Here is a 15313-nt window from a genome sequence, read left to right on the forward strand (position 1 = left end):
ACTACTGGTTTTAACGATCACGGTGCATGCGACTCATCCTTGGGTCATTCCAAAAACACTGACTTGATAAGGTGAGAAACTAGGTTTCTTTTTCAATCAAGTGGTACAGAAAGATGCTGGCCAAGACAGTTAACCCTTGTTAGCACCGATGTGTTTAAATGACTGCTAGATTTGTGTCCCTGCTCACCATGGCAGCATTATGTTCCTCCAGTGCTGTTGCTTTAATCACTTTTCGCAAGAGCCGCCGGTTCCGAAGGGCATGTTGCTGTCTTTTGAAGCGCTCATACAGTAACTGGTTGTGCAGCAAAAGCAATTGGTTACGCAGGGTGTGAATCTCATCTGAAGGAGGAGAACCTAGATAGGAGTTAGAGGACTGAGAGGTTACTGAAGTGTACCATCCATGTTCCACACCTGGGAAATATTTTCTAAAGTACACAAGTTAGATTTCTTTGAAATTACAGCTTAAAAATTTGTCTGTTCCATTTGAATTAAAACACAAAATTTTTAAAACATTTTTTCCCAAAGAAACCAAAAAAATAATGGTTAATCACAAGTCTGTTTCAAACAAGTGGCAGGCGACTACAGTTTTAACAGGCAAGTTTCTAATCCTGTGTTTATTCCCCTGTATTACACAAACCTCACAGGAAAAAATGCTTTCAGCAGGCATTAAAAACAAAGCTGTTTTTGTCTCCAGAGCATATACATGCTCCAGATGGATTGCTCCTTCTATTACAAAAAAACAGGCTTAGCATCACTCAGAAGGCTGGCAGATCTTAAATGGTCAGAAGTGGCAATCTGTAAAATTGTGGGGAAGGCAGTATTCACTTTTCAAAGAGGGGCAAAAAAAAACCCACACTAAAAATCTTGTCACACTGGAACACAGATGCTCATCTGCTAAGCAGATAAGCCATGACTTTATGGAAGGAAGGCACCATCCTTCGGCAGCATTAGCAAAGGAAAAAAAAAGCACATGACAGTAGCAGGTCATTGTTTAAGCAAGTCTAATAATAGAATAACAGATTGCCAAAACACAAGAAACATCCTCACCTCCAAAATGAGTCCAGTCAGCAGATTTGCTTGGCAGAGACAATCTGAAAAATGAAAATGTAGCATTAACCACTAAGTTTAAATACACAGACACTGTGCGAGTCACTTTAAAATGGAAACCCCACCTCAAAGGAGCTTACAGCCTAATAGAAGTACAATTGTGGTCAATCGGTATGAAGAGAATAAGGAGGAATTGTGCAAGAAGCAGGTTGCAAGGGCAGATGGTAAAGGAGGACAGAATTTCTTGGAAGTTAGCAAGAAAAATTCTCTCAGGTACAGAAAACAGCATAAGGACAAAGTGGAGTACATGGGAATGAGAGAAAAAGGAGTGCAGCAGATGCACCTAGCCTTTAAATCTGGTTCTCCAGTTCTTCGCATTATCTGTATTAGAGAGTGTCGGTCTCCCCTGGGACTCTACAGTTGCTTTTGAGCACCTAGTGGAGGACTTTAACCTGATAAAGTCAGAAAATCTCTCCAGCAGTGGTGTGGTAACACACCTAGCAGCCCTACTTCTTCACCCCAAGCTCTGTTACTAACGGCAGAAATCGTTCTAAGGGCACAGACCTATTTTTATAGTAAACTAGTTAACAACAGAAACAAAAATTCTCCACCCAAACCTCCTAACAGTAATGTTTCACAGAATACATTTTTCATTTCGGTTTCCTAACCCACCTGTTTTCCATTCACAGCTATTAAAATAAAGCCAGCACAGGAGTCTTAACAAGGAAGTTTGCAAGGTAAGACTTTCAGTCACCTACTTGTTCAGCTCCTTAGTGTGTGCGTCCGCCCCTTGCTGTATCAGTCTGTCCAGTACTTCCACAGGAGAAGTAGAGGCCATGCAGTCTTCATCCTGGGTTCCCTTGACTTTCTTTAGCAGCTCCTCAGTCTTCTTGCCAACAAAGAGGTAGGCAGTCTTTGGTAATGCAACCTCAAAAAGGTGCTCGTACAGGGGAGGCTGCCCACTCCCAAACAGCACTCTTCTTTGTGCTGGTACTTTGCAAGGGCTGGGAGTGAGAATACTTGTCTCCCCAGAGGTTCCTTCCCTGTTACCAGCAGGGCTTTCACCAGAGCCTCCGCAGGGCTTGTCTATGGGAGTAAACGTTTGTTTGGGTGTTTCCCGCGCGCTCTCAGGCCCAGGCTTGTCCAGAGAAGATGTTAAAGGCTCAGAGGTCGGACCGTGTCCCTGAACACTGGAGACTGCTGATTGGGTCTTCTTCTGAGAGCTTGACAGACTTTCATTTGTGCGGTAAAACGGAGAGTCAAATCCTCCTCTAGGCACCATGTGTTCAGCATCAGTTGTGATCTCAGAGATCTCTTTAGATATTGCATCTGAGAAGAAGGCAAGTGGGTGCACAATTAGTTAAGTCAGCTTAACACACAGTTTCTGGACAGTGTATTTCTTCCTGTACCCTAACCAGTTCTCGTAGCACCCTTAGGCATCCATTTACCTTACACATGCTTGGACGTCTCAATGTAGCTAGGGAAAAAGTCCTGCAAGATGTCCTGAAGTAAAATTAGAACCAGGCCATGCTTCAGAACCGAGGAGTGCAAGCTAACTCACGGTTCTATGACAGAAGAGTGATTCGCTTGCTTTAAGTAGCTCTAGTTCTTGAATTGGTCAACTTAAAGCATTTTCCCAAAGACTAAAATCCTAGCGTTAACAATGTAAGTGAGCCTTAAAAAATAAAAATCTCACCTTGAAGGTAAGATAGAATTACAGCAGCTAAAATATCTTCTTCTAGAGTTTGCTTTTTATTATTCTTTTACATCAGGACCATATCCACTCTAGTCTTCTGAAGAAGATTAAGTTTACAAACTTTACTGTTTTGACTATTTAAGAAAAACTTTATGAAAAACACTTGCATTAGAAAAGATTGTATTATTTAAAGACAATGCAGACCTATTCTAAACATGGAAAAAAATGAGTAATTGTGCCCTATTTCTGTAATACCAATCAATGACATCCTGAAAAAAAAAAACACATTAAGAGTTTAAGGACAAATACACAACTATCTCACTGAAGCTCTCAAAACAGGATTTATTTTTTAAATAGAGTTCTGTAGGGATTCTTTAAATAGGACTGAAGTTGCCTTATAGTGAGAACAAATGTTATTAAACTACCTAATCACCACAGATTTACTCATTCTCCTATAGATCTGTTTGTTCCTAAAATAAATACCAGCATTACTAAGTTCTCTCATCCCAGTCAGCTGCTCTCTAATAAAAAAAGATTTGAGATTTTTTACTTAGGGGAACAAGTCTGAGTTCTGGGTACTAGTCTTCAGCATTGGGCAACTTTTCAAAGGAATAAAGCAGGTTGCAACAAGAATTCCCATATCGTAGGCCCAGAAATGACACGTTTAAAATTAATTAATGGCAAAGCTCACACAGAAGGGATTTAAATATATGAAAGTTACCCTAGAGAGTACTGAGAACAGCAGCGATATAAGGCAAAACAATCAAGCACAAGCCACGAATCTTATATTTCAACATTAAAAACATTTCCTTAGCTAAGATGTATAGAAAGATAACAGAAATTACCTTCCTCTCTGTCCTTTTCAGCACTATCTTCAAAAGACAAACCACCTAAAAACTCTGGAAGATCACTTAAGGTTACTGAACTTTTACTACCAGGTGTGTCTGAAAAAGAGGAAAGAAAAGTTAGTTTTATAGATGCTGTTTTGTCCAGCCTTATTACAGCACAAAACAAGAGCCTTATACTGCTGTAAGGGCCTTAGATTAAATGTGTCCCTCTTTCCTCTTTCGAGGAAGCATCTGTTCCTGTGGAAACCAGTTCCGAGATTAGTCACATGTTTGTCCCAATCCAGAAGTGTAATTTTGTAAACTTAACATTTGCTACTGCACAACAAGTGTAGGTGGCCTCCTCTACAAGTAAGGATGTGTTGTCTGCAACTGAACCCATTAAATAAACAAAAAAGCAGCCAATATGTAGTGTGTCAACTGTGCTTCTATGTTAGCTTTAAACTCCATCTCAGCTTCTGATTTGGCTACTCAAGGACACAATTCTTACCCCCCACACCCCAAAGAGGAGGTGTAGTAAGCCGATGTAATACAAACTTGTCAGTATGCGACTACTGATCAAAACGCTGAGACAGCTGCCAGGGATACACACACAAAAGCATGCAGGATAGAAACCTCATGCTCACAGCTCAGGAACAGATCAAGAACCCATTGGAAAACCTAGCCTGATCTTGTAATTCAGGAAGTTCAGATTCCAGTGTTGCTGTAACACTTCAGCAGGGAAAACCCGCTTAAGTTTCACTACCATCTCTCCACCTTGAGGACAGTGAAGATGCACAGTATAGCGGTTTCAAACAGTGCCCAAATCCCTTTCTACAGCTGTCACAGGTGTAGATGACAGAATATGGAAAAGGGAATCTAGATTTACCTATTAGAAGTTGAGTTCCTCAACCATCCACTGTTGCTTTCATTATTCCACAGGACTTTAAAAAACAGTTCAAGTACAGCAATACAATTGTGGATAGCAAAGTTTTTCCAAAAGCCTTTAAAGGAAGCATATCTATCCTCACGTCTGGATCAAATTGTAAGGCTGCACATGTGACATAATTTGTTCAAGTAAAAACTTCAAGTACAACTTGTTGCTTCTAAAAAAATTCACCCTCAAAGCATCAGCTTTAAAAAAAATCATTTTCCAGAATTCAGTGTTGATCTGCATATTTAAATTTAAATATGTGTAAGAGGGCAAATAGGCCAGTTAAAAAAAAACAAAAAAAACTGCAGGCTACTTCTGAAGGTGACTAGTTAAAATGAAATCAAAAGCATCATGGGAAGGTTTTAAGTTGAATCACAGTTTAAGGCAGGATCCTGGAACTATGAAGAACTCAGGGAAAAAAACAGAAAAACCTGTGGAAAAGTGTTTGGCAGTTGGAACATGTCAATAAAAACAGATTTGTTTAAAATAAGTTATTGAAAATAGGGAAAGTGGAGTTTACCCAATGATTTATCGCTGTTTATGACATTTTGTTGTCGGTACAATAAAGGCCTCCCAGACTCTGATTTGTCCTCCTGGAAAAAAACACACATACATATTCTTTGCATCAGACAGCTGTTCGAAACAACCTCTTGGACTGTTTCATAGAAAGAAAATTTACACAAAAACCATATAATTGGAAATGGTAAAAGTAGTCTAACCTCAGAAGAAAATGAGGTTCCACAATAAAATGCAACACTAAGTCTGTTACTCTGATTTTCCTCTATTATGGTCATTGCACATACAGCAAATGAACGAAAAGTCACATTTATTTGGCAGAAGAATTTTGTTGTACCTTTTTAGGAGGTGTGGCAGCAGCTGAAGGAAGTGAAACATGCACAAAGTCATCTGAAGTGCTGGGCGGAGGAGATGTGGCTGGCGTTCCCAAAGGCGTTCCTTTACCCCCTGCTGAAAAGGGGGAGCAAAAGTTCCTTCAGCAAGGTTCCCATTTCCTCCTTTCAGTTGAACATTATATGTGAAGAACTGTATGTTTAAACAGTATCTCAGCCATTTACTTCTTAAATCTCTTTCCACACTCTACTGAGATAAAGACACAGTATCCAATGGGCCTGTTTCAGACTTTGGCACTGAATTCATTGCAATTTGTCCCAGTGTTTGCATTAGTACTACTCTGGCTGACCAGGTACTCCGTTCACAGAAGTAATGACTTAAACCTATCAGACAGCAGAGTGCTGCAACCCCATTTAAGAAGCTGACAGCAAAATTTACAGCCAGAATTTCTATTTTAATAAATCTTTAAGGCCTAATTCAAAAATGCAGCATGTACCAGATGTGCCAAAAGCTTTGCTGTAAGGTTGCGATGAAGACTGGGATGATTCTGATGGGACAATTCCAGGGGAGGTTGGTGGAGTGGTCATACCACAAACTGCAGAAGGACTCCAGATGGTAACCTATGCAAAAACAAAACACAAACACAAATCAGCGAAGCTCAGAAAAAGAATGTGTGCACTGTGAAACATCCACATCCACGCTCTGATATAGGAAACCAGATGGGAATAAATCTGAAATACACGCAAAAGTCTGAAGAATTCAGTACTTCTCAGAAACATGATTTTGGGGAATTGTCACTAGAAAATACAAGCGAAGTGCAAAGCATTGAGTGCATGCTGCGTGTAACCTGCTTTACCTGCTGTGGCTCAGCTGACAGCTGTATTGACTGTGGGCTCAGAATCTGAGGTAGCTGCCCTGGCATTTGTGATAGTGTTAGCCGAGGAGTGGAATACGGGGTCGAAGTCCCTGAAAGTTTAAAAAACATAAATTAGAAGTATCATACATATCAAATATAAATCAGTGATTCTTCTAGCTAGTAGTAAAGGCTTTTAAGCAGAGCATTTCAAGTCCATTCAGCATACACAATGTACGCAGCCATAGCAAGCAAACAAGAAACTTTTCTTCCAACCCCAGATATCTATTGCACATATTACATACTATAACTTTTGGTTTTGTTTGGTTTGGGTGTTTTGAAGTGCAGGCAGAGGCACTGAGAAGGCAACTTTGTCAACATTCTGTATGTCTGCATGATCAGAGCACGCATGCATAAGTAAATATATATACATGTGTTTTAAATGAAAGTTTGTTTTCCAGTGCCCAAAAACTGGACTTTAAGTGAGATAATAAGATGCCTCTTTGCTCTAAGGCCCATTTTCTTCCAGGAAATGGGTATTCATTAGCCATCAGGCAGATCTTACCATAGCTGCTCTGTGTGTCAATGTAATGGCTGGCACTGGGGTCAGTTTGATGATGTTTTAAGTTTGTACAGGGTTTCCGAGATGCAGAGTAATAGCCATCTTCATACGAGGCTTCTGCAGGGTCCAGGGAGATTTTGGCACATTCTATCACAACATCATGAGTTTCTAGTCTTTTCCACCTGCAGACAGTTTTTGGATCCAAAAGAGTAAGTTAGTCAATTATTGTTACAAACAAGGGTTCCTGGAGATATCGGGAATTGGCTTATAGGATGGCTCATTTGTTCCAGACAGCCCTGCATACTCCCAGCCAGAACTGGAACAAGGCAGCATACAGAAATTGCAACGAGATGACTTATAAAATGGGGTCTCAAATAGGAGACAAACAGCTTTGACACAGAGATCCATAAAGGTCTGCCATGGAGCACTCTGGAAAGGAGGAATAGCATATGAAGACTTGGCTGATCCTGAGCTTCAGCAACTGCAGAAATCAGCTCAGCTAGACTCAGATGTTGGTCAAAATTTAGAAATGCCAGCAATGAGGGAATTATACTATTTAAGCAATCACCATCTGCAATGCCAGTTTCAGGTTTGTGTTTTTCCTCCTAAATTTTGGGAATGTCTTTTATTATTACTACTTCCTTCATTCTGATTTTTTTTTCCTCACTAAAGTTAGCATACATATTAGATCTGTCCAATATTTCAGGGGATGGAAGTTCACTGTAAAGAAAACACAGAAGGCTGTCTATTAAAGGCTGAGTCACTTCTGAATGTAAGATATGTGAAAGATACCAAATCAGAAGGCTTCAACAGTTAGTTTTGTGCCAACTGAACTCCTTAGTGGCGCCACCCTCCCTCCGTACCCATTCTCCCTGTCTGAGAGAAGCCTGCAAAACTGAGCATTGTGATATTCAATAGGTTCCCATTTAGTAGTGTTTTCCTAGTGGCTCTGAAAAGCAGGGCAAGAGCACTACTGTGCAGCAACAAGAGTCAATTTCTCCTCTTCAGTGGCTGGGCCTGTGGAGACAAGAGAAAAGCAGCAAGTGGTGCTGCTGCAGGCAAATGAGCCTATTTCTAAAGAAAACTAATACAACTGATGTTAAAACATACCTGTTAAAAGAATTGATCTGTTAACTGAACCAATATCTAGGTACCAAAACAAGACACACTGAAGCCGTTTTCACAAATCCCACCAAGTACTTCAAAAAACCAAAGATGTGACCCAAACCTTATGCCAATGAAGCAGGTCAACAGTGGTAGTTTCTCTTTACTTACTATAAGCAAAGTTTTTTAGAATTTTATGAGAACGTTTCATTGTTATGTTGTAAAGTTAAGAAAGTAAATTGTTAAGTAAAAGACAGATTCTATTCCAGACACAACATGAATTTAGAACCCCAAATTCATTGTTAATGGCCCTTCACAAAAGATGATGCTTATTCATCCAGCTGTAAGCTTGGATGAAGAAATTCTATGCATTTACCTGGTGTACCTATGAAAATGGATGGTGAAACACCACTGGCACACGCTGTTGTTGATAGAAAAGTTTATGCTGTAAGCCTTCTGAAACAACTCAGCTAAAATCCTCTCGCTTATTGATTTTCTTAATAGCAGAGAGAATGTATATATACCTTCGTGGGTCCAGTTCGTGGTCCTTAGATCCAGTCACTAATTCCGGATGAATTCGCACATGTTCCATCATTGGCTGGATGAGTAGGAGAAAAAAAATATTATTACAACATTTTCCTGATTGTGCTAAAACACAGAAAACTGATGAGCAACCTGCTGATCTCAGTAGGTCAGAATTTTGCATTTAACAGATGTTTAAAGCTAGCACATAACATCACATCCTCAAGAGATGATCTTGTTCCCAAATGAGATGTCAGTCCTTCAATAGCCTGTCTATACAGTTGAGCAGCTCTCAGTGAAATCAAAGTCATTGTACTAACTTGACACATAACTGCCTTTACACAGCTATGAGTTTGTCTCAGACAATAGTGATGAGCAGCATTTTACCTTCACTACCTCTTCAAAAGTCTCCAAGTTTTCCTTCATACTGTAGTGAGAACGCAGAAAGGAGACAAAATTGCAAGGATACATTCCGTAAAGACGATGAAAAAGAGCATAAACACTGGCATGAAGATGGACAAGATAAATCTCTGCCACGTGACCTGGAAAAAATAGAATCTTTTTCACTACAATGAAGAAAAGAACAAGACTTCTAAGAATGCAAGCAAGGTAGCATTTCTGTCCAGTACCACTTCATGTAACAGCAGCACCACACTAGAGAATCTAAGAGATTTCTAACTTTTGAGCAAAGAAGCACTGCCCAATACTATAAAGGAACAGAAAAGCTTGTAATCTTAATACATAATCTTCTGCATTTAAATAATCTCAGACCTTTAAGAGTCTCACAAAAGAATGTGCTCGTCAGCTGTGTAAGAGTCTCAGTGATACTGCTACACCAGAACTGCATGCAACAAAGCCGAAACCTCACCTGGATTCTGCAAGCACCAGGCTGAGAGACGCCCAAAGATACCAAAGAAATCATGAAGGTACTGTTTGCCAGACTGAGGAATCATTGGCAACATGGTTATTAGCACTAGGACGCCTGTGGTGAGTACTACTACATCTGTGTCAGTCTGCAAGAAGGGAAAAAAAACTTGCATTAGTCAGTTACAAGAGAGTTTAACTTAATTTTTCCAAGGATGAAGCAAGCACTGAAATCATCAAAATGGAAAAAGTTCTCTGCTCTGAAACCTACCATATCTTAATGAACCAAAGTTACTTTCATCCAGAATAAATCTAAGAAAAAGATTTTAGATTCTTGCTCCTGTCCTGTCATTTGCCTCCTGCTTTTCTGTAAAAAAGACTTGACTTAAAAAGGGAACATCAGCACAGTTCCAACAATTAAGTAGGAAAAAAAAGTATTACTGGTATGTGAAGCATCTTATGTACTGCATTTCATACTCCACAGAGCCAAGCACACACAGCATTCAGAGGGTAACAAACTGCAAATCTGATCAGGATATTCAAGGATGTTGGTCAATTACCAACACAAAGGTCAGAAGATTATCTACTGAATTTAAATTCATACAAACTTACCTTTGTGCATCTTGCAAACAAGTCACCTGTCACATTGTCACATCAAGTTTTCAGGATGATTAACATGACAAATTATAAAATATAATATTTGGTCTTTTAAATCTTCACTAAATTAAAAGCTATCTTTTCTCAGCTTCAGAGACTTAAATGTGCACCAAAAAAACCCTTAGTGCTGTTAAAACACTGAGACTTGAGGGAGGCATTGCTGTATGGCATGCAAGTGTAAACGATGCCTGGTTGATGACTCTGGCTGCTAAAGTATTTCATAAAGTGGTAACTCAAACACTCAGAACCCCATGGCTTACACTGAGAGAAAGGGGTATGGCAGCAAAAATCTTTAGCTAGATGAAACAGTAATAAAGAACACAGGATATGTTCAAACTCTTTCCCAGGAGAGCCCCTACTTGCTTCCCCAGTTCAATGTATGTTTTCCTCAGTAGTTCCTCTGCTTTGCCAGGAGAGGGGCATGAACAGCACAGGTAAGCCTGTAGCCAGATTCTACTTAGCTGGTCCCAAGAGCTACCCAGGCTGATGGGATAGTCAATGTTACGGATTTTTCTTCTTCTGCCTCCTCTATTCTCCCCCTATGAAACAACCTTTCACAGCATGTTCCATGGCCTTCCCAACCTCCTTACACTCCAGACAGACACCTCTTTATACTCCAGCATGTCTGCAGCCACTGAAAGTCTACTAATTCAAAGATAATTTCACCATGAATAGTCTGCTGTATGGCTCAACTGCACTGCAGATGGAGTGGCGTATACCTTCATACATGCAAGCAGTTCAGAATGCACTAATGGAAGTCAATTAACGTCTCAATAAATTCACGTTCAAGGTATCCATCAACTTCACCAATGGCTCTTGGTCTTTGACTTCTTTTTGAAAGGTTATATTGAACTTTAAACATCCCTAACTCAACATTATACAGTGCAAGATGCTTTTAGAGACAGGATTGTCAGTAATAAGAGGAGCAGCACAGAGTATTCAGTTGCAATTTTGCCAGCGTGCCTCTGTATTTTAACCAACATTTCCTCTCTACTCATAGCTTAAATAATGACATCAAAACAGAAAATAAGTGCCTTGCATTACAAGTACGTATGCTTACTTCAAGTGTACAAGTGTTTTAATGGACAACAGCGACACAGTTCTTACCTTGAGACATTTAAGTAATGAAAGTAGGAGAGGTGCTTGAGAAAGCTTATGTTTCCAAGATGGTTGTCGTCTTATCACATGTCCCAGTAGAGAGAGAATGGGTAAACGGGTAGCAGCTTTGCCCATATATTCATTAATTTTGTCCAGAAGGTGCTGAGAGGATTTTAGAGTGGTAGAAAAAGGGAAGTTTTGTTTGATGAAAAAGAATATACATCACTCATATATATATATATATATGAATATACTTCACCTATATATATATATATATATATATAATCTATATTCACCAGTTTGCTATTGTCAGTTGTAGAAACTAAGGGCATTTTACAAATACACAGGATCCAAATATGAAAAATCTGGTCAAGCAAAGTATAAGTTTCTAGTGCCATTCTCTCAATATATTTAAAAACGGTTACCTGCTCTAAAAATACCCCAATTGTTTCAGGCTAAAAGCAGCAGCAGCAATGCAAAGAACCAACATTATTCCTCAAAAAAAATCAAATTGTAGAGGTTCTTTGGTAACCAGGCCAGTTCAAACAACCCATGAAATGGAATATTTTAAAGATTAAAAAAATGAAAACCTTACTTTTGCTACACAGATACTACATGTCTACAACAAGGTAGTTACATATCACAAGTGCAAAAGCAGAATATTAACAGATGCTAGTGAAAGGCTTCCTTAATTACCACGCTAAAGTTTGCCATAATTAATAGCAGTATTTTTTTGTATATACATTTTTTTTACCTTGTCATGAGGCTCTTGTAGTGTGGACAGTATATGCAGTGCTTGCTGAGAATTGGTTTCCAAGTAATAGTCTACCAGGTTGTTCACAAGCATAGGCCCACGGTCTATCAGTTTGTTTGCAACAAGAAAAAAAAACACATTCTCAATATACTAAAAATGAAGCATTTATTCCAGAAATGTTGCTCAACTATGACAACTATTGCACAATTTATAACAAACCAGTACCTACTGTTTCAGACCTTTAAGAAAATGAGACCTCTCAGCTACGTTCACTAGTTCATGACCATTCAAGCAGTTACATTGAGCTCAGTAGGAAAGTAACCAGTGTTTTTTCATTTGTTTTGTTGTTTAAATGAAGAACAATTACTGCGGCACTGCCTAACCTTAAAAACCAAGATGTACCTAACTGCAAGAGTGTTCTACCCAGCAGAGGCAAAGAGTTCAGGAGCAATTTTATATTCTCTCCCTTCAGCATAAAGAACGACCTCAGGGATAAGGAGATTAACAATGCTCTCATTCTCCGAAAAGGCTCCATCAACATAAGAGATGCCTTAGTAGCAGAGAGCATTCTTTAAAGAAAGTCTGCGTCTGAAGTTTTGTTTGGGGTCAGGTTTTTTATTTGTTTGTTCTGAACAAGCAAAATCCCTCTAGTTCCCATAATGTGCATGACACCCAATTCTTTTTACACTTGACAAAGAAAGCGTCATCAGCCCACAACCTGAGGTTATGCCCAAGAAAAATCCAATCATTTTATAACTGCATTTTAACAATTATTTAACAACCTTCCAAGAGACACGCCATTAAGCAAAACAGACTGAAGAGAACCTTCAACCCTTAAAGCAATTTAAGTCCCAAATATTAAGAGCTTCCTTCAAGTCACATTTGCAAAGGAGTGTATTTGATAGAGAACACCCTCGCATTATTCTACCTTTGCTGGTAGAGAAGCAAAACCCTACCTCCAATTACTTTTAAGGATACATACCACAAATGAGATTATCTTTGAACGCAGCTGTTATATCTTCCAGGACACCCAGAATTGGAGAATCCAGCATTGAGAGGAGCTCACCAACATTTCCTTGTTGTGCCATGATGCATGTACTAACGTGAATGTGGAGGTTAAAATTTCAGGAAGTTCCTCATCGGTGCCTCTACCAGACTAGGAGCGAAGAGAGAACAGATAAATGAGCTTTCCTTTTTTCCTTTCTATCTTAGATTTCTTGTTTCCCTATTTCTTTTCTGCAGTATTGCCCATTTAATGGTTTTACACTGAAAGGATTGCTAGAACTTACACACCTGCAATAAAAGCTGTGAGAGAAAACGTTTAAGACATTAATCTGTCAAATGGAAGACCTTGGATAGTGTACACAGACTGGGGACTGTCAGACCGTTCTGTTTCAGGAGGTTTATTTTATTTTTTTTTATTTGCTCTCCAGGTAAGTCAACTAAAACTAAAGTTTTGAATAAAATGCAAACAGCTCCCTGGATTCACTCCATTCTCATTTTCTTACAGCAATTCCTCCTCAACCAACCTTTCAAGCACTCTGCATAGTAGCCTATACTCTGGAAGAAATATGCAGCTCGAGATCCTTTTCCACTCTTGTGGCTAGATGAGAAATTCACTGCCCTCGGCTTTCCATTATTGCATACTAATAGATCCGGGCTTTAATATTTGCAATCCGGCCAAGTTGCAGCTGTTCAGAAACTCAGTTAGGGTTACTACAGCTGCCGCTACTTGGCCATCCGTGCATACTAAATTACAAGCTTCGCAGCACAACATACCTCATTTTCACATGTATAATTCGTGCATTATATATTAAAAACCCCACAGTGCACAAGCTGTATAGATTACTACAAGCAATACTGTGCAGATTAAATGACTCTAGTCACCATCAGAGTACTAAGCAGGAGTAAATCTAAACCATGTTGGGCTTTTCAGGTGGCTTCCTTCCATGTAGCAGTGAGGGAAGGACGCAGTTATCACACCTAACACAAAATGAATCAAGTTGGTCTCCACCTGTGAGAATCCTATGCTGAACCTTTCCAAGCAGCAGAAAGAATCTGGCTTCACATCACACCAATTTTGTTAGCAAGGGTTTCTTCTCTTATTTCCAGCTAGCATATATTTTTCGTTTCCTATACGGACTGACACACGACCAAGTTTACATGCAAAGGTTTTTTACTGCAACTGTATATACCGCACCTGTTCTGTGGATGCGTTGAGCTTCTGTCTGCAGTGCTGTCAACCACACACCTTTCATGATCACTGAGAAAGAAAAAAAGCAGGAACAGATTAACAAAAGGTACAAATTTTCTCTTCCTTACCAAACCGTGTATATTCAGAACAATGTTAAATTCTTTACCAAGAACAGCAGAGCTAGGCACCTCCTGTACAAGGACAGTCAGCCCTCAGATTGAAAAACCCCAAGAAGTGTTGCACAGTTGTCCTTTCTGGAATTGTCCATAGGTTAGGCTGTGCAATGGCCTCAAACTAGATGGCCTTCACAACAAGATTATAGCTTTGCACTGTGAACCTTAAGAAGCTGCTAAAGAGTTTTATTTATGGTAAGTAAAATCTTACACACACACACACACACACGTCTTCTCTTATCATACCAAATTCTGACTCTGGAATAATTACCCTAAGTCTCCAGTCTCCAGTCAAAACACTGTTACACATTAGCTAAGGACCACGTATCGGTGTTCTATTTTAGGAGATAATGCTCTAATTACTTATATATGTATTATTTTCCTGAAAGCTCGCGTTTGACAGAGTTCCTGGATGGCAGGAGTTAACCCGTCTACCAGCAAACTTCGTCATTTGCAACATACCACTTCCTAGTTGCGAAGCTGCCCAAGGTCACTTTTATTAGGGACACAAGCCATCAGCTTACTTAATTTGGCACTGATTGCAAATTCAAAGGTGATAACATAGCACCACACACACCACAGGCATTTCTATAGCAACAAACTTTCTTAAAGGGTTTCAGTAATCACAGTGCCAAAACACAAAACCAGCCTCGATTTTCGACGAGCAGAGCTGAGCAGTCCAAATAAGATTTCTGTTCCCCTCCGAGCAGCTAGCAGAGTCTGCTAATGGAAGAGCTGAATGCCATTTCTTTTTGCATCCCGTGTTGGCAAGACCTTAAAAACTGCAGACTTAAAAACTGGCTGGTACTATAAGCAAGACTTTCAACTAAAGATAATAAAATGGAAACCTGGGGGTGGGGAGAAGAGTCACTTTTTACTGAAATGCATAACAGATTCCAGTCTGCTTTCCAAAAAGATTCGGGGTGGGATTTGCTGGTTTTGTGGGTTATTTTTTTGACTCTATATTGTGCAGACTTCCAACCCTCAACTTCTTCCTCAAAGAGCTGGCTGTTGAGAGGGGAAACAATGTTCAAAGAGCAAAACCATCCATTCAGAAAAGTTTAAAGACACTCACCCATGCAACCTAAGGAGTCAACCTCCTACTTTGATACTCATTTTCGTGAGTCAAGGCTTTGTTAGTTTCTACGAACCACTCTAATATTAAATTTATTAAATCCCAGT

General features: G+C 39.5%; 1 protein-coding gene across 3 annotated transcripts in view; it reads right to left on the reverse strand.

The window, feature by feature from the left end:
- The window catches only part of TSC1 (TSC complex subunit 1), a 28102-nt gene that overhangs the window by 6999 nt on the left and 5790 nt on the right, over positions 1-15313 (reverse strand). For 2 of the 3 annotated variants that reach the window (XM_035341751.1, XM_035341750.1), the window contains exons 2-17: positions 13965-14027; positions 12747-12920; positions 11765-11868; positions 11020-11172; positions 9260-9404; positions 8779-8933; positions 8394-8467; positions 6769-6947; positions 6207-6316; positions 5847-5970; positions 5355-5467; positions 5022-5094; positions 3589-3687; positions 1806-2376; positions 1048-1091; positions 188-354 (exon numbers count right to left, since the gene is read on the reverse strand). In XM_035341751.1, the coding sequence (XP_035197642.1) occupies positions 188-354; positions 1048-1091; positions 1806-2376; positions 3589-3687; positions 5022-5094; positions 5355-5467; positions 5847-5970; positions 6207-6316; positions 6769-6947; positions 8394-8467; positions 8779-8933; positions 9260-9404; positions 11020-11172; positions 11765-11868; positions 12747-12852 (2217 nt within the window). In that variant the 5' untranslated portion in view covers positions 12853-12920; positions 13965-14027. The remainder of the gene's footprint in view (positions 1-187; positions 355-1047; positions 1092-1805; positions 2377-3588; positions 3688-5021; positions 5095-5354; positions 5468-5846; positions 5971-6206; positions 6317-6768; positions 6948-8393; positions 8468-8778; positions 8934-9259; positions 9405-11019; positions 11173-11764; positions 11869-12746; positions 12921-13964; positions 14028-15313) is intronic. The other variant, XM_035341752.1, reaches the window with a different exon arrangement.

Source organism: Oxyura jamaicensis, chromosome 17 (assembly GCF_011077185.1).
Source record: "Oxyura jamaicensis isolate SHBP4307 breed ruddy duck chromosome 17, BPBGC_Ojam_1.0, whole genome shotgun sequence".
Lineage (NCBI taxonomy): Eukaryota > Metazoa > Chordata > Aves > Anseriformes > Anatidae > Oxyura > Oxyura jamaicensis.